The 20,569-nt window shown below is 37.5% G+C and overlaps 1 protein-coding gene across 1 annotated transcript in view; it reads left to right on the top strand.

The window, feature by feature from the left end:
- Positions 1-19,436, top strand: part of SHISA9 (shisa family member 9) — a 193,360-nt gene extending 173,924 nt beyond the window's left edge. The window contains exon 4 of the mRNA XM_075058441.1: positions 18,567-19,436. Coding sequence (XP_074914542.1) covers positions 18,567-18,937 — 371 coding nt within the window. The 3' untranslated portion in view covers positions 18,938-19,436. The remainder of the gene's footprint in view (positions 1-18,566) is intronic.
- The last annotated feature ends 1,133 nt before the right edge of the window (positions 19,437-20,569 follow it).

Below are 20,569 nucleotides of genomic sequence, written 5' to 3' on the forward strand. Positions count from 1 at the left end.
CCGAACTTCAGGATAGCAGACCTCTAACAAAATGTACGTTGAAGTCCCATCTCAAATAGTTTAGCTTTGCTTTAGCTTGCCGTTTTTGTTTCTTACAAGTGGCATTTTTAAATCCGTTTATAAAAGACAAGGGTTAGTATCTTTCCTGAATTTTGAATACAGACAGACTAGCTGTACAATTCCTTCAAAAGATGATACTATGTAATAACGTGGTGATTATCACAGATTAATCACTGATATTGGGCTTCTTTTTCAGATGTCAGTTTAGGTCAAGCCAATCATCAAAGCTAAAAGATACTTAAGCATAATAAAATGAGAGATGTGAAACACTCAAAAGAAACTTCTCTCATCTGCCCAAGAGCCACTGAATGTACTTGTTGTTTAAAATTATTAAATCAGAACTTAGATATTTCTTGGGTGTCTGAGTACAAGTTTTTAAAGCAGCTAGATTATAACCATAGTTAAATCAACCTTGAAAGATTGTGCACTTTAGCTCCAGAAGTTGTATAATGCCTCTCAGAATCTTAAACTAAATTAAACATAACTTTCAGGGACATTTTCTTCCAGGAGAATTGCACTACTTTCTTGTGTTTTTCCTCTATCCTTCCTATCCTCTCTCTTTTTTTTTGCCTGTAGATCTACTGGTCTCAGACCACATTAGCCAAGTTTTTGATTCAGGTGAATTTTCACAAGTACAAAAGTTCTGCATTGTTATCCAAACTTTTCAGTAGAAAACAATAGAGATTTTGAAACTGTTATATATTCATACCTTCTGTCTGGATGTATAGAGCAAGAGTTAAATACACTCAGTTTTTAACCACTTTCAGACTCTCAAGGCCATGATTCCTCCCAAGAGGTACCTCTTGAGTACATCCCAAGATCACAAAGAGGTTTTTTTCATGATGCCAGCCAGGCCTGGGTTTGTGACCATGCTGACATCAAGCTAGCCAGACTGCACATTGCAGAGTTCATATTGGCTTTATGAGAGCTTTGAGAGGAAATAGCAACCAGCCTACATCAGGCCCACCGATATATATTTAACCTGACAACATCTTTTGAACAAATAGACACAGACCAAGTTCACCCTGACCTGGTATTCATGTCATAGGGCAATGGCATTTTTCATATGCTAACATTCAGAGTTGCATTTACTGATCCCCATAGCAGATTAATGAGTGCGTGTAGTCCATTTCCCTTTGCATTCATTGATAGTGGCTTGAGGCTGGATTCATTTGCTTCAAAAGAAATTTACTAAGGGACGTGTTCTGTATTTCTCCACGTGTTTGAGGCAAACCATATGCATTTAAGTGCCTCTTACTCTGCATGATCCCTTTGTTCGGGTGTAGTCCACTGTGCTTAATTCTCTTCTTTAATGGGGGCTGGGGGTGGAGGAAGAAGCATTCTTATTGCTTTGTAGCAACTGTAGCTATAGGACATTAATATCACTCTTCATAATGTGGCCATACATGGTAAGAAGTTTAGATAACTGAAAAAGTGTTGCTTTACCAGAGGCAGTATTAAATTAATTTCCACACAGCTGCTTTCTTCTGAACTACAGATGTCCTAAAAATTTGGCTGTCTAATTTTAGAAGTGAGCTACTCATCCCACAGTGACTGGCTGCTGTGGAAATTCAGTTCATGGGAAAGCAGCAAGTCACAGTAATCTCTTTTCTGGATCGTGTTCAGGACCTGCATTAAATTCAGTATCTAAGACTCAAGTGCTTGTGAAAACAAGAGAAAACAAGCCATTGCTATTAATTTGTATTGTGTTCCTGAATGAGACTGACCAATACCTTGGTAGTGAGGACAAGCTGATCCCTGGGAAGCTATTTTAAAGCTACACTCTAGACTCCAAATCATATAGCTTAGCAGAGTGCAATTTGAAGTTGGACTATTCATGCATGTATGCAATGCAATGTGTGCATTGCAGTGTCTGATTCAGCACAACAGGAGAGAAGAGAGTTGAAAAGGCCAATGAAGATGTATTTTATTTAAAAAGTGAAATATTTTTATGTGAATCAGTTCAAACTGCACAGCCAAACCCTTACATGCTCAATGGAAGAGGATATTTTCCTCATTTCTTGTTAAGAATTTCTTTATTTGTTGCAGCCTCCAGAATACCTTAAGTACTGACCAGTGGCTACTGACTAAATTCACCTTTTCCTTTCACTGTCTGCTGGCATTTACATCTCTGAATAATGCGAGGACATTCTGTGCCTATTTTATATTCTCAGATGAGTGCCTGGAGTACAACAAGGTAATAGTGAGTTGAGATTTACTTACTGTTTTCTTAACTGCAGCAGAATTCTACTCTCCTTCTGCCTTAACACATACACCACCAGGGAATAATCAGCAGAAGGTAGAGGAAACAAGACAGAGCAACACACACTTACTGAAAGAATAGATAAGTAATCCATCTCCGAGCATCTATAGCCTGACTGATAGGTGCACTCTGTTCATCCATTATTTGTCCATTTTTGAGGCAAAGAATCTTTTTTTTCAATGGTGCCAAATTTGTCCCACCAAAGAATGTCAGAGACTGTATCTGAGGGAAAGGGTTAATGAGCTGTAAGACCAGTCCCACCAAAAGCCGTCACTGAATGTTGTGTGGCAATAAAACACCCAGTGTTCAGATATTTCAATTTTTTGGCCACCTGAGACCACATGATCCTGGTTTCCTTCAGTGCTTTTGCAGTATTTGATTATTTATGTGAAAAGTGGAGAAAGAGGTATTTCTGCATAAATTATTCTTATTTCCAGCTCATCAACCATGTTTTTACTCCATGCTTAAATGGCTATTGCTCACTTAAGCAATCCTGACATGCCTAAAGCTACAAGTGGATAAAGATCTTTTATCTGAACACCTTCATGAAATCCAAGTCCCAGGACATAAAAAGGTAGCTCATCACAAATTTTTATACACATCATTTGGACACTCATTCAGAAAGCATGAACAATCCAACTTCAAATTCTACTCTGCTAAGTTGTAAGAGTTGGAGTCCATCCTGTTGCTTAATAAGAGTTTCCTAGAGCTCAAATTGGCCTCACTATCCTGAGGTATTGGTTATATTTATTCAGTTTTCTGCAAGCCTGGCTCAGTAACGGTTAATTTTCTTTCCTGAGTTTCAGGGAGTGCCAAGTGACTAACTTTGTTTTGAGCTTCTAGCAAAAATTAAAAAATAGCCCAGACCCACCTTTATAAAGCCCTGCAGGACTGGGGGAAAGATCACTCAGCTGCTGGAGAGGTGCACAGACATACATGTAAAACAGAGAATACAAGTATTTCTACAGTTTAACATGATTTTATATTTCTTTCATAAACTTTCTTCTTCTACTCTCTCACACACACATACACACACAAACCTTTGAGGAACTGACTGGACATGACTTAAGAAGAGATAATTCAGCCAGTTTAAATTTTTGCAACCCCTTACCCCCCCCCTAAATCTCCAAACAACGGACAGAATTCCTTCCCGAAACTCAGACCAAGAAAGCCTTCAGTGATGCTGGGAGTTGTAGACTCCTGTGGGATGAAATCAGATCTAATTGATTGGATATAGTGAAGCTAGAAGGAGGATGTAATTGGCAGCAGACTCACCATCACATCTCTGAGTCTACAGCTCCCAGCATTTCTTGAAGCTTCACAGTTCTTTGATCCCGAAGGAAACATTAGACAGTGTTCCAGCTCTGCTTGCAGCTGTAAAACTCCAAAGTGAGATTCTGCAAATATGACACTCAAGGAATAAATATCTCCTGTTTAGGTCACTGTTACTATATAGAAAATACTGTGGTCGCAAGTGTGCCAATGCGCAAGGCAACATCACCCTCAAAAAGGTGCAGCATGTGAGAAAACTATCTGGTTTGTTTGTCCTTTACGACTACACACACAGAGGGATCCAAAGGGGAAGATCACCATAAGGTTAACTCCTAAGGTGTTATCTTTGAACCATCCTCCTGTCTGATGTGTAATTTGGTGTTGCCTTCTCTTAAGCTTTAGATCTTCAATTTCTATAGAAATTATTATAACTCTGTGCTGATACAAGATCTGTCTTATGAGAGTAGAAGTGACTTCACAACTGCCCCCTAGGAATCTGATACCTATCTCACCAGAAAATGAGATTCTGTACTGTTCCCTATAGTTCGTTGTGCTTTGGGATGGAAAGAAATACTGTAACTGGAAAAATGGAAACACACAACAGGGAAAAAGGCCTGCCCGTGTATTCACAGGGGTTGATACAGTCAACTTTTAGAAAAAGTAGAACTATGGAACTATTGAACATGATGTGTTTGTGTTACTTCACTTTCCCATACCACCCACACTGTTACACTGACAGGTAAATATTCATGTTTCTTTGGAATGCTTAAAAAGGAATTGTTCTTTCATTTCAAAAAGTAAAGAAATTTTCAGCTACTACTTCCATAAGCAGTTGCATAAAAATGGATTAAAAAAATCTGGGACATGGGAGTAGCTCCCTGGATTTAACACCATGAAAACAGGCAAGGAAGTACAGATTAATGCATCATTTGTCATATCCAGAGGGTGATTCAGTTAATGATTTCATATATCTAGATGTATCTTCAGTGTCATGGGTAATGCTATACTAGGCAACCTGTCCAATTCAATGCTGGAACTACGGATCCGTCTCAAGGAAGTAGGACATAAAAGCTTAGTATCTTATTATTATTATTATTTACTTAGCCCAGCATGGCTGGAGAATTCGAAGCTTTTGAGTGTTCATTTGTTAAGGAAGTCTTTCATACTTTAATCCTTGCTTCTCCTTCAGGCACAGGAGAAAAGCCAAGAAGCACTCAGTAGCAAGCCTCACTTTACCACCCCCCCCGTTAGCACTGCTGCCTCAGCCTTCCCATTTCCCAACTAGATGAAGTGCTGGTGTCACCTGTTCCACCTATGCCTTCTTCTGAGACCCCCCAAACTTCACATCCTGCTCAGTGCGTTGCTGTTTCTTGCTTCCACTAAATCATTTAATTGTTTTCTCTGTTATTCACCAGATTGGCTTCTGATACCTGCAGGCACTCTGTCATAAGTAAATAAAAAATGCTTGGGGAGTCTTGATTAAAATATTTTCCTATTTTATTATCCAGCACACTCATTTCTTCTTCCAGTGAGGTAGCTGTATTTTAATTATAAATATGCTGTTTGTGCAAAGCCTCAGTATCTTGAGCAAGATCAGCTGCATCGCTGACATTCTTTTACAGCCTTTTAAAGAAACAACAGTTTACTATAAAATCTACAGGGTGTTATTCTTTCTGAGACTGGGGAATTCTGCTGTACATAATCAGGCATCAAAGCAGCCATTGCCTATGCCATCCTTTAGCAAATAAACGGAGCCATGAAAAGGTAACCCTTCGGGGCTACATTGGTCTTGGCAGAAGCGACATTTAGACTGCTGGGACGAAATTGCAAATAGTCCTTCTCTCACAAGAAGCAGTTTTAACACCAAAATAAGATGCTCTTAAAACATTTCCATCTACGTTGTCTCATTTTTAAGACCTTAGCAACATGTTGAACTTGTGAAAGAAAGGAAACCTGACCTTCAGGTCCATTTAGTTTAGGTTTATCTCAGTATTTTTAGTTTTCTGGGTTTGATTCACATCTAGTGAATTTGTTTTGTCTGAATTTGGTCCACTACCTGGTTTTATGGTGGATGAAGCATATTTATAAGTATCTAATAAATTCTCAGCCTGTTTTTCATGCCAAAATAGCAAATTTAAATGTGTGCATCCTTAATTCTTGTTCCTGAAGTTGATATTCATTCCACCCCTGTTCCCTACAGTGGATTCCCTATAATGGAGAAACGGCAATTTTTTCTTGTTATCAGTATGTATTTTAAAACTGAGGAAATGAAACTGTCACCAATAAAGTCATAAAAGTTCAGATTATAAACACCACTCCATAATCCATCAGTTATACATCATAGAGAACTCAAACTCTTCCACTAAAAATTATGTTGGTTCTCTGGAAACTAGTTGATTTTTAAAATCCTTATTATGTGATAATGAATCAAAATGAAACAAAAAGTAATTTTCTCCTTTTATAACACACAACAGGCAGATCTAAAGTAACAGTAATGTGAGTCCAGTTGACTGCTACAGAATGCTAGTCTTTCAGGTTTTTTTACTGTCTTTTTCTTGCCTTTTGTCTTTGAGGACTGCAGTCAGCTTAAGATGACTTCAGCTTACAGTAACTAGCTTTATTTCCATCTATTGAGATCAATGATGGCCACAGGACTGAAACTAGTAAATCTATATCAAGTGTGGGTTATTCAAACCTATTTCTATGAAACGTTAATGAATTATGCATGAGATTTTTTACACATTAAGTGATGTGAAGACATGAGTGAGTGAAAGTTTACACCTAGGCAAAAACACTAAATAAAAGTGAACCAATAAAAACCAAAGTTCTGCTCAGGCGAAGACAAAATTTAACAAAGTTAAGCATTTTCACTTGCAACCCTTCTTATATATCCGACTCTGTAACTGTTTTATTTTACACTATAAACATATATCTACATATAAACATACTTCTCATTCTGCAATGCAGATTTTTTATTTATTATTTAAGAGTAGAGATTGATCATAAAGGTATGAAAACAACTGTGAATACTTGCAGATAAATAGTAACACTGTGGGATCCCAGCTAAAGTCTAGATTTAATCTGAAGTGTGACTTTTGCAGTACCAACCATGGAACCTACACATCAATTGCACTGGTTGTTCTGAACATACTCCACTCATTTTTTTCCTCCTGGACTATTAGCTGTGCAGGTCATTTACAGCAATATTTCTGAAATAAGAGTTTCGTACAGGTGTTCAACATGTGATATCCTGCAAGTGGTTCTCAGAAGTGCCAAATGATCAAAACTTACAACTTCACTGGTGTCCCAAATCCCCCCATAGCTGTTTTTCAAAAAATTAACGGAGATTTTGAAAATCTGTCTTGACTTCATCATCATTTTTAAATACCTGCAGTGCTTAGAAAGTGTTCTAAACTCAGCACATGGAAGTGAAGTTCTAAATGATTTTGAAGTGTCAACTTTGAATGAATTCTGGGGAAAAAGTCTTGAACATAATTTTCTTGAATTTAAATTTTCTTGAATTAAAAGTTCCTCTAACTAAAGGATTTCAGGGGCCAGTTTTATTTAATGAGTAGTCTTTCATGCTGACAATATTCAAAGATAAATCAGGTTATAATAAATGATCCAGGATTTTTTCTTTTTAAAACTCAAAAGGTGAAAATGAAAAGTAGCTTTTTAAGGAAGGGCTTTGATTTAAATTTTCCCAAGAACTGACCAAAGGATAATGGAATGAAGCCAGAGAGTACAATTCTGAAATCCCACTACAATCAATATGCTTAATTCAGGAATAGATTTAGGAATTTAGGGTTTGGGAAGCAAACTCAGTGAGAAACAGAATTCAATTCCTATGCTCATACTTTGTTTTCCATAGTTCTACGGATTCACATTGGGGTTATTTTTGTGTGAAAGTATTGTTTCTTCAAGTACATGAGAATCTGCCTCCATGCAGACAACAGAGCTGTAAACTATTACATTCAACCTTGGTGCATCTATGTTTGTGACATGAACTTTCAGGTTTGGCTTGGTAATATTAAGCAGTTATGAGGATTACTTTGTTGCAAGTCAAGTTTACTGAAGTAAACAAATAATTATTTTTTTTTTGTGGTTCTAACCAAATTAAAAAACTCAAAAGATTTAATATTCTTCAGCTTTGTGCACGGATATATGTCAATAGCAGTAGTGTGATGTTCTTCAGAATTACCCATGAATACCAGTGAAGACTACTAAGACAACTGATAGGAATGAATCCCTTATTAACAATATAATATAAATAGCAGCAGTTATCTGTCTGCTATTTTGGTTCTGCAGGGATGTTCTAAAGACAGTAAATGTGTTTAAGAGAGAAATTACACAGATAAAAGCCACAGAGATCATTGCTTTACTCCTACACATTCATACTATAATAACAAAAGGCTTGAGGCACAGAGGGAGGAAGAGCAATAACATGATTTGTAATGCATAGTTAATTTTTCCAAAAGTCCTTCCTCTGACAGCTTATTTGAAGAAGGATAAGAGGAAAAGAAAAGCTGAAAAAAAAATTAAATCTGATATGTAGTAGCTATGATACTACAGGATCAAAAAAAAAAAAAAAAGAAAATAACAGTCTGTCCCATCCTAATGATAATATTAAGTACATTAGGTAATTTTTATAGTGGGAAAGTTTGCAAAGCTTCTGAGGCTCTGGAAGGTGATCCTGTGAAAACTTCACCTTCCCTTGCAAGGGACATACTACAGTGGGGGAGAAAGATCTGAAGCTCAGCACTGCTGGTTCTCTTTTTCACAAGTGATAGTTATGATTGCAATTCCTGGAAAAAAAGGTAGGAGTGGGAGCTGAACATCCCGATATGGCAAAAATCTTGTGTGTGCACACACTATTAAATATGAATTGAAGTGAGCTTCATTACTAATCCTTCTTTGACTGTCAGTCATTCTCAAATACTTTTGCTTTATGTGAAGGCTACTCAGAGGGTTCTCTTCAGAGCAGGCATTAGTGAAGGTTTGCCTTTGGGTTTGCCCAATCTGCATGAAAACCTTATGAAACTGATTTTCTTCTGACAGTGCAAGTGTGGCAATTACCAGGGAACACTATTTCTTTTCAGTTTGACACATGTCTGGTTTGGAAACCTCTGACAATTATGCACAAGACTTTAATAATACAAATGCCACGCAGTCTAGTAGTATGGAGGCAGGAAGAGAAGGAAAGGAGAATAAAAAACAAGAATGGAATGTGTGCAAGTACAGCTATGGAATTACTTCTTGATTTTTTTTCTCTTGCTTAATAACTGTCTCTTAAAAAGGATTTGTTCTGGCAAAAAAAAAAAAAAAGAAAAAGATAACTTTCTAATAGAAATAACTTATAGCACAGCTAATTTTGGAAAAACAAATCAACTTCAATCCAGAATGATTGCTAAAAATTCTTTAAAATTACAGCAGTTAAGAAACAGATCAAATAAAAATAACTCCTGCAAAAAATAGTTATTACATCACTGGGACTTTTTTCATTTAACCAGTACAATTCAAAAGGACTTTAGACCTCACTCTGTAATTGGAAAGAATAGTGTAAATCTAGTATGACACCAGTTGAAAGACAGAAAAACGCAGGTTTATTTCAGCACTAAAACCACGTCTTAATTATGTATTCAGAGACCTGAACTGGGTCTTCTGTGTTTTCATGCAGCTTTCTACATCATCACAGCTAGGAGTATTTGTAGCTGATTCAGACATATGTTTAAGAGTTATAACCAGCAGTATACGAAAGGAAACAAAACCATCTAATAAAAAGTATTAAAACTGAAAATGAAATTCAGCACACAGAAGAATGCCAACAGCAATGTGTGAAAAAAATGAAATTAGGTTCGTGCTAAGAACAGTTATTACAAATAAATGTGGTCAGGAATATAACAGCTTTTTCAGTCAACGTTAAATGAGATAAATTGACACCTTAAGGAAAAACAAACATGCATTTTTAGATGCTGAATCACATTGCAGAACACTGTGAAATTTTTTTCCGACGTGACCCACATACTACTCAGTGTGCAGCCTGCCAGGACAGTCCACCTGGTTTACGGTCCACTCCCAGCAGCAAGGCACATTGCTGTGTGCAGACTGCCTGAATTACTCTGACTGCAGTAGTAGGGCCTATTATTGCACATGACTGCACAGTTTTTCTGCAAATGTACAATGAAGCAATGCTCCTGGAATAGTGAGGAAGCCCTGCCCTTAAACAAACTGAAAGTCCTCACCGACCAAAAAGGTTACAAACAATTTCATATTATTGTTGATGTATGAAAGCATTGCTGCAAACTTTTGACAAAATCAGATTTGTCCTAACTGACTTGCTTGAGAAGCCTTAAAAACTACCCAGTGAAAAAGCAAGCAAGATTACTGAAGGAAGAAGTGGAAGAAGCCTTTCAAGCAAATCTCCTAAGTGTTAACCTCTTTGGCTTCGGACAGCATTTTTAGAAAGCGAGCCAAACCCTCATTTCCTATAATCAGTTTATGCTGCAGTCATGCTTTATTCAGAAGTTAAGCATGACAGCATGACTCCTTAGATAGTTTCTATTACAAAAGGCAAGTTTTCTTACCACATATAAGGTTTCCAGTAAAACTCAAACTAATAAATATGCCTAAATGAGATAAAAGGAAATAAATATTTCACAGTAGAACTTTTCATATGTATTTGCCATTGTAGATGCCATGAAAGGACATGAGCTTAGAGGCATTTAGGAAAAAAAAGAAAAAAAAAAAGAAAAAAACAGATTTACAGTTACAGGACAGCCACTGGCTGCATTTTCAAAGAAAAGTCAGAGATTTGAATACATAATTCTCTTAGACTTCTTTTACAATTTCATCCATTGGTTCAAGAATAGAACTGGCAATCTTATTTCATTCTCAAGTTTATCATTCATTGCACAATACTGAACCAGCGATTTGACATCTTGATGCTTGAATGTAAAATGTTAAATCACTTGAGGGTATAACAAAGTAGTGTAATCTTTGTCTATCTGCATGCAACAGATTTCAGGTCTCCTGAAAACATTTACAATTTTAATGTTAATTTAACATGATGTAGCTACCATTTGTTTCCAGGTTGACAGAACCTATTGATTCTGGTAAATCAGAAAAGCTCTGCTTTTCTTACATTGGTTAGATACAAGTATTCTGCATGTCATTGGTCTCTACATTAGGTACAACGTGTGTGTGTGTCTGGGGTATTTTGACCAAAACCAAATCATGATATCACTGCAGCACTTTGCAAAATTGAATCATAAATATTGCAATTTAATACTATGTAAGTCAATGCAGTCAAGTATACAAAACCCAACTGGAAAAGCTGTTTTACATGTCCAAGGAGAAACTTGCCTAAACTTACACAGTAAATAAATGTTTGTAAAAAGAAAAAGAAAAAAAAATAGACTTTGCAGTGCCATGCTTTTTTGGCACATTGTTGGAAGAGGGTTGCTTCTGCTCACAGACATGTGGCTACTCTTGTGTTCCAGGGAACTGTAACCCTGTACATGAGTACCACACATGATGTCTGATGCCTGAGGAGTTAATCAAATTCTGTCTTAGCGTTCCCAACCAAGCAGCAGCCTTCGCTGCCTGTAGTGGATAAAGAGAACATTGCTGAGACTGGAGGCTCTACTTACCAAGTCTAATTACATTTCTATTCTAAACCATTCCTAATGCGTCTCAAAATCCAGAAATATTCTGGCCTCTTCAGCCTTTCAGAAACTGTCATGAAAGTAATCAATAGAAGAGAAGAAATGTTTGGGCCTACATATTCATGTTTCATCATGTCTTGTATCATGAAAGTAGAATTTTGTTTCACTGGGAAAACAAAATGCAGTCTTGTGTCTGGAGGTGGACAAGCTCCTTTCAAACAATGTCTGCAGAAGAAAAGTTTGATATGGTATGTCTTTTCACGCCTGGTCTCTCTCCAGATCACTATAAGAAATGAATAAAGTGCTAAAGAGGGCCAGGAAAGGAATAACACAGACCCACAAAAAGTAGGTTCTACCAAAATTATGAAAATAATTTATGGGTGGTTCTATGCATTATGTATTTTTCTTTACCTCTATCAGTAATAGGGAATAAAAATCATGAGAAAGAATCCACAGACATAAAGTATTATCTTCCTTTTCAGAATGTCTTAAATAAAGGCAAGCTGGTGTTAGAACTTTGGGGGGAAGAAAGGCAAATATTTAGGACAGAAGTCAATGCATTGCAGCCCACAGGCTGAATTCTGCATTTTCAGAGCTCAATACAAGAATGGCGAAGGAGGGATGCAAAAATTATTTTAAATGGCCTTCACCTTTCCTTAGAATTTAGTATAGTTTAAAATTGCCCCACCTTATACACAGCCATTCCATTGCCCGTGACATGAGACCAGCTAGTGACCAACCATGAAGTAGCTACATTCCTTCCTCTTGGCCACAGACACATCTATCATATCATCCTACCCACTGCTGGCATTATATGAATAGAATTGTGTCTACCTGCCACATCTAGCTATATTCTGTTTTCAACAGACTTCATGTTATGCATGGCAAATCCTTCTATGCTCCATGATGCTTAGTGAACCCCTTCATTCAAAATACAGGCCATTAGTTATTTGTTTTACTGGATGGAACACACTTTTCAGTGAATTTATTGTATCCAATTCATACCTGGGGACAGCTAATATGAACTCAGTCCATGTTCATTTTTTCCCCTAACCCGACAAAAAACTTGTAATAGTGTAGAAATGATACTACTTTGATTTTCAGTTGAACTCCTGCAAAAATTCTCCCATAGAGTTGGCTTACATCTTGGAAGCCTTTGAACATATTGTCTTAGATGCCAGCTTAGAAAAGCAAATGAATAAGCGATCACACATTCAGACAGGATCAACAACAGCACCACCAAAGGCAGCATCCTAGTACTTCCCTGGGCAAAATTCTCATGTTGTCTTTGAGCCAATATTCATTACCCTTTTGTCTTTCCTCAACTTTTCATTTTCATTACCTAGAGAGAGAAATGTAAGGTTCCCATAGCTTCAGGTAACTACACTAATGTCTCAGCAGTCATGGCTGTAGAAGCAAAGCCTTGTTATAAACTGTTAAATATTATATAGAGATAGCTTTACTGTTAAGCAGAAAACATCTACAAATAGGCAGTTAGTGTATTTTAGCTGTTATCTGGTGCGTGATTGCCTGTCCCCAGCATTTTCCATTGGCTTGCTTTCTGTATCTCTAGCCCTAAATTTGAAATACAGTCTCTCTGTGGCTAGAATAAAGCTCTGCATTTCACAAAGTAGTTCTTAAAATATGTTCAGATAACAAACATCTACTAAGAAACAGGGTTCCCTATATATTTTTGTATCTTCTGACTGTGACTGCAAGCTCTCACTGAAGATTTTTTTTTTTTTAATGTCTTTAGAGCTTTTATAAGGGCTCACTCCTTTGTGGATTCTCCTCTTTCACTTCAGAGGTTTCTTCCCACTCCTAGGTGCCTACTTTCACAAAAGCTGCAGGACATAACTGTCTTTCAGGATTCTACACTTCTCCCATAGCTGTAAGAAGTGGTGCAAGAATTCAAAGCCATTTTATGGACCCACAAAGATAGGAGGATTGTCAATGAGGAAATGAGTAAAAAACACTGCTTCAGAATTACCCAAGACCTCCTTATTTAGCTGTACTTTCTACACAGAAATGCTTGTAACTGCAGTATTTTACAAGAAAAAGAAAGCATTACACAACACTAATAGATGTTCACACAACTGTTTATGCCAGAAGTGGTTACACAGCCACTTTGAAGACTACTTAACTTAGGGAGCAGAACGACATTACATAGCTTTAGGGCCACCTCTCAGCACAGATAACATACACTCAAATAAGCGCAGTGAGAAATTGTGGCCCTATTACAGCCACAAGGATTTTTGCCACTGATTTTCAAGAAAACATGTTTTCATTCATGGTATTTACTCTATAAGCGACTCACTGGTTTACATGCTTTTGTAATATAACTGTGGATTTTGAAGAAATAAGTGCAACTTCCAAGTTTGGTCATGGCCAATCATCAATCAGCAAAAGAACAAAGCTTGTCTCTCCTCGTGACAGATTTAGGCAGAATGGGGAAACTTGAAGCAAAAAGTACCATCAAAAGCCCATTATTTTCTGGCCACCTCATCTAAATGAGCCTAAACTCCCTGAAGTTTTCCTAGGCATTCCTATGACCTTGCTATCCCAAGCAGCTTGGTAGCTATCTCATTTCAAAATCAAAATTCAAGGAAATAGGCAGGGGTCCCAACCTGAGACATTTGACACTGATACTGGCAAAGTTGAGATCAAAATAAAACAGGCAGTTGTGGTCACTTTCTTTATGGCATCATTGGATTCAGATAAGAGTGAGGAGTGGAGTGATCCACCTTTTAGACGGTAAGTTCATGGTTGTACAACTTCTCCAACTGAGTGGGATTTAAATCTACATTCCCTACTCAGCAAGGTGCATCCCAGCTTCTGCTAGGATGGTTCCCACCCAGATTCACATCCTAATGAACCTGTGCTGTGGAGCAGAAGAAAATTCAAGATTTATTAGTCTAGAAAGACAAAGGAAGAGAAAACATCTCTTTAGCTTAATAGTTAAGGTACTCAGCTGGGAGGGAGAAGTCCTGCTTTTGATCCTCACATTGTTTCTATATTTTTTCAGTTATTCATTTCATGCACAGCAGGAACAAAAGCCCAAGTTCTCCCCCCTCCCAGGCACATGTTTTAGGTTAGAAAAAATTCATATTACAGCATTTTTTTCAGATGAACATCTACAACAGTAACTAAATTTGTGGGTGCATTACCTTAAAGGAGTAAAAACCTTACAAAAATATTGAAACTGAGAACATCTTTATAATTAGCTGCCAAGACTAGAGGGAGGGAACACAAAGAATAACACTCAGAATTAAAGCCCTTCTTTTACTATTGTTCATTTAGCAATTTTGCAATTCTAATTCTTTACTTCTTTTGTAAACATGACAGTGATATCTTTAAATCCTGTTTTACTAATTTATATACAGAAGCCAATGCAAAAGGCACTTCTATAGCACCTTTCATCTGAAAACTCAGTATACTCTACAAAAAGCAATTAAACTTCATAACACTTAACTCCTCTAATGTGTTAACAGCTCATTTTACAGCTGGTGAAACCAAGGCAGAGAGAAGTTGAGTCACATACCCAAGGTCACATAATAAATCTATCCTGTAACTCCAAAATGTGTCTTTGCATCTTTAAAGTCCACAAAATATTTATAGGGGCTGGTTATAAAGAAAAATGAACTTCCTGAGACTCACAGTTGATTTTTAAAGTAGTTGGCATCACGATAGTATAAATATGCTTTTCTTGATAAAATATTTGTTATAAAACCACGCTCAATACTACTTTTCTGAATCTTTTCTGCTTTGAAAATCAGAAGTAAAAAAACCTGTTTCTGCACTATACTAGCATCAGGTCACTCACACTGGGGTATAGCACACTGGTATTATAAAACCTATAATCTAGTTGGTGTGCAAGAATGAGGACTGCTTCAGGACCTGCCAAAAGCCTTTTTGAACAACTGAACAATCAATGTTTTATCAATGGGTTTTTTTGCTACATATTTGCTACAATGGTTATTTTTCCCTACCCAATTCCGGTACATGTGCCTACGTGTAAGCCTGCACATGCATGCTGAAAGAAAACTGTTTTAAAGAGGTTAAAACATTAGATAAAGAGGCTGGCTTTCACTGTTAGCATTTAACTCCTAGACATACATAAGAAATTCTCAGGCAAAACCCTGCAAACCGTTATTTGATCAGGACAAATACAAACAGCAGCTCTCCCACACTGTCCTTGCCAGACAAAACGCAAGCAATCAGCTACTCATCATATGTTTGCTGCCTTTCTTCTTTACTTTGCTGACAAGGATTTACAGATACGAGCCTGGTTAGTTCTCTTTAAGCTGTATCCAGAGAACAGTTGAGAAGTCCCTAGAAAGGGACTAAGGACTAAATTAGTTAAAGCAACTTTAATGTAACCAAATTTACAGAATTAATATTTTTACTTACTGTGTGATCCTCCCTAAGAAACAAATAAAAAGTTGAAAATTTTACATATAACATGGCATAAACAAGAGCAAAATCAATCTCACAGATGTGTCATAGGCACAGTCCCTGTGAGGCTGATTTCTTCCTTGCTTAGTTTTTACAGTGGGGATGTTGTTTATATGCAACAGTAATAGAATTTACTCTTTTGTGAGGACATCAGTCTTGATGTGTTTGGAGATCTGAGTAACATATCTAATGTCTGACAAAATTCAGAGACCCAGGACCATTGCTGGCAGTGGGAAAACGTGCGAGCAAGAAAAAGTAAAAAGAAACCAAGGAAGTGGCTTGAGCTTGTTGTGGCCTTTTTCACTTAGCCATACAAAAGAGAAAAATGTCACGAAAAATCAGGCAATGCAAATATCTGAAAATTTTGGTCATTATATACATAACTGCATCACCACTGTTATTCTTCTAAACAGAAGTCATTATTTACCTTGTAATTGATCATCAGAGATCTTGGTTACATAAGACAAATTGCTGAAGCTTAACTAAGATCAAATTAAAAGTACAAACTTATAATTTTACTCTATCCTTCCATAAGATTAGCTTAGTTTTTAATTTTTCTATGCAAATTAAACTAATTTAAATGTGAAATAGGCAGACAAATGTATCTATATTAGGAGCTGGACATAATTATGCTGAATTTAAATTACACAAGCTAATGTGACTTTTCATATATAGACAAGGTCTAAGTCATAAGATACAGAAGCTCGGTCCCCTAACCAGCTGACTTGCAGCGCTTATGATGTAAAAATCTATATGAATAAACACCTGTGCGGATATCCACAATGCCTTTTCTGCAACTGTTTTTCTCAATTATTGATAACAGATCAATGAGAAATTAGCAATACAGATTGCATTTCCCTCCTGGTTTTATTCAACTTATATAATACTGTTTTGTGGCATTCAGTGAATATTAACAAACTAAAAGAACAAGCCACGTTTAGAAGTGGAAAAAGCTCTTCCAAGGAGAAATAGATACAACTTCTTGATTATTCAGATTACAGATGTCTAAATGAAACAACTCACCCCAAAATCAAGGCAGAACTTAGCAGGTTCTCTTTGTAACACATTATAGGTCTATCAGCAATTGTAACTGCACATCCTGTACTGAAATTAGAATAGGCCATTATCTACATTCTGTGATTTGTTTAAAACAGAAGACACCTGTATGCTATAGAAAAGCATTCACTCATCAATTGAAAAAAGATATAGGTGGAGATGGGTAAAACATACAAAGCCTAATTTTACAGCACAGACAAGAGCAATTTCAGTTCATCGAAGAGGAAACACCTCTTTAAAGACAAAATTAAGGATTTAAGAGCAATGTCCAGTTGCACAGTCATTATACAAAAAATGTCATGATATGATAAACAGCAACTACCTTTGGTAATATTCCTCCCTGTTGAGGGGCCAGTACAAGGGGGATGCAGAACTGAAGCCTAATCTTGGAAGATGAATGTGGTGCTCATGGGAATTTCACTGCCTTGCATAAAGATCCAGTTCAGATCTAGAGAGAAGGAGAAAATTCAGAATGCAACAAAAGCCTCCTAGCAATACTGGGGGGAGAGAAAAAGAGGGAAAATAAACAAAAAACAGTGCAAGGAATTAAAAACCTACTCATCATGAAGGCAAGAGGAGCTGAGCTGTACAGAAAGCTACACGTACAAGACTTCTCCAGAGAAGCCTTACATGGCATAGATTCAAGGAAAATGGATGCATCTAGCCAGGGCACAGCAAAAGTCAAATCTAGGCTCATACAACCATATATTCAAAGCACCAATGCTGATTAACACACTACCATTGTAGTTGATCTACATATTTGGCACTATCTTAAATCAAAATCTAGATTTTTGAAGGGGGTAAATAAACCCTCTTTACATAAAAGCCAAGATCTTAAAAAATGGAATTTAGTTAAGCTCCCCTTAAATCCCTGATACTCAGTCTCAAAACTGAAATGAGTTGCTGGACTGCTGCAGAATGCCTTTAGCTTCCTGAGCATGGTTCATACCTTTAAGCAAGGCCAAATAAATGCCAGCAATAACAACAATCAAACTTTAGCAAAAGCATGCACTGGAAGACACTTGTATAGGAAATCACAGAGGACAAAATCCTATATTGAGAATAGCAATGTGGTATTTGTTGGCAGGGCTATTGCTGTATTTCTTAGTGGCACTGGCCCCAGAAAACAATGTCAGAACCTGAAATTTAGAATTTTCTTTGTCTGTAAAATCACAGGGTAAATACCTAACCTTCAGCAACCCAAAGTATTTTCAGGCCCATAAAGCATTAGTGAACTTCCTAGCCTTTAGAGGAACAGATCCTATTCTTCATTTTGCCCTAAGGCATTATTCAACAGAAACGGGCCCACCTCATACACCATTGGACCTTACAACTGGCTTGTTTAAATGTCTGCAGGACACATTGCATTTAAATGGATGTGCTCTCATACAACAGCGCATCCCAAGATGCCTCAATATTTCTAAGAAAGTCTGTGTGCTTCTGAACACTTCCTAAACGTTTTATGCTAAGTGAGATGAGCAGCGGTAAGATTCACAAGACCTGTCCCCATAATGTAAATATCAGCACAACCTCAGTGATTTGGGGCAGGGACAGTCTTCTGTTAAAGGGCAGCAGGTTTTTTTCTGCATATATGAAAAACCTAACATAATGGCATCCAAAAATATACTACAGAAAGAAAATAAGAGGTGGGAGGTGGCATGGATTTCTCCTGCTGATGGACCTGTAACTGTATCTGGTCCAGAGATGTAACTGTGCATGACCTACTGCAAACTGTGTAACATTTTTCTTGTGTCCAACTGATTTTTTTGTCCCCTCCCCCTTTTAAATCCAAATAGCTGACAAAGTCAACGATGACTTCTACACCAAACGCCGACACCTTGCAGAACTGGCTGCCAAGGGGAGCCTGCCACTCCATCCAGTGCGCCTAGATGAAGAGAGAGCTTACACGATTGACAGTGGCCTAACCAAACAGAACGGGCAGAAATCCAAAATCGCAAAGATCCACACACACCCATTAGGTTACAATTCCCACTACAAGACCTGGGATCCCAACGACCAGTCTCTAAGACGGCAAGCATACACAAACAAGGGGAAGCATGGTATGGGAGACCCAACGTTAAGTGACCCACTGACAACCCGGAGCCAGCATTATTTGGGCCCGCAGCCATACTTCATAACTAACAGCAAGACAGAAGTAACTGTTTGAGTTTGTTTTCCTTTTTTTTTTTTTTTTTAATGAAATCCTTTAAAAACCACACGCAAATACACACACAACACAAACACTCAACTGAAAGGCAAAAAATAAATTTTAAAATATAAAATTTAAAAAAAAAAAAGGAAATGGAAGGAAGGAACTTCCACCTGGACACTCTTGGTATCCAGCCAACTGTAGGCCGAAGAGTGGGTTAATACCATTCAGCAATACACACTGAAGGTTGAATTATAAACTCCATTTGTATTTCACAATGGAACACAAACCCTTGTGACTAAATTTTTTACTTGAAACTAAAATCCATGATGAGAAGTAGCACAATCTAGAAAAACTTTATGTCTGCTTAAACATTTACACTATGTTCCTGCCTTGAGACAGAGGAAGAAAGAGAGAACAATATACGGTAGTATATTATTTCAGAGAGGAGTTTTGTATAAAACATATTAATAATCACTAGACCTGTGAAAAGCCAAGAGCAAACACCTTGGTACAACCCCTAACATCTATTACTGAACTTTCACACCATCCTATAGAAAGCGCAAAAAATATATATACAATAAGGGACAAAGACTCATTTACAAGGAATTTATGAAGACTGTTATGATTCAGAGCATATGGGACCTTTCTGGCTGGTAAAGAATTCTGCAGGATGATAACAAACAGCAGAAGATTTTGTTTCAGTTTACTTCCTTTGATTTGAAATTTTTAGGAACCTCCAAAATAAGAAGAGACATATCATATGACACAGCTGCTGGGGGAATAAGGGCATCAGAATATTCCCTCTCAGTCCTCCTGTTTTTGGGCAGATGGTAACAATTCTCACTTTGCAGACTTTTTCTTCACCTAAATGTTTTGCCTATCTTCAACTGCTTCAGACTGAAATTAAACGTGGGTGGTGCCTTTACTGTATTACTATTGTTCAATGACAGTCTTGTTTCTCAAAGTGACCCCTCTGTTCCTTTAAGCTATTTCCTCATGTTTTGCTAAGGATGACAAGGGTTCTGCCCTGCTCAGCCTCCTCTGTTTGTCCCGAAGGGAAACTGGACTACATCTCCATGTGGTGGTTGCACAGTCAAGACTATTTAGTTAGCCCCTCCATTTCCCCAATTTAAACTTTTCCCCTCTAGTCTCTCATTTTGTATTTGCTTTTAGCCATGGTAGTTCTTTGTAGTTCAACTAAATGTTATATGGTATATTGTCTCTACTGTTTGGCTTTCTATAGTGGTGTTCCCTCTTGGTGGACTATTTGGCGGAAGAGGCTAACAGACTAGCCTCAAACGTCAAAGAGATCTGGGTTTAAACTAAACAAACAATTGGACTCGTGGTCTTGACTGTGGTTCTGATGAGCCGGATGCCTTGTTCGTATGAGTAAAACCCCTCTTGAACTAGGCACTGGTAACAGACTCGCAGTCCTGGGCCTGTAAAGCCTTCGGCACAACCACAAAGAGATAAATGGAGTTGGGATGGGATGGTGGTGCTGCAACAGCCTGATGGCAGGCAACGGACTCAGTCTTTCACTTAAATTCCTGCCCTTCCCCCAAAACAAGTCATTTGGCTAAGTCCTGACTAGCTAACTTACTACAGTTGCGCTCTCACCAGCTGTCAATTCTGGAGATAAGTTTTGGA

The sequence above is a fragment of the Buteo buteo genome, chromosome 27, assembly GCF_964188355.1.
Source record: "Buteo buteo chromosome 27, bButBut1.hap1.1, whole genome shotgun sequence".
In the NCBI taxonomy this organism is placed as follows: Eukaryota; Metazoa; Chordata; class Aves; order Accipitriformes; family Accipitridae; genus Buteo; species Buteo buteo.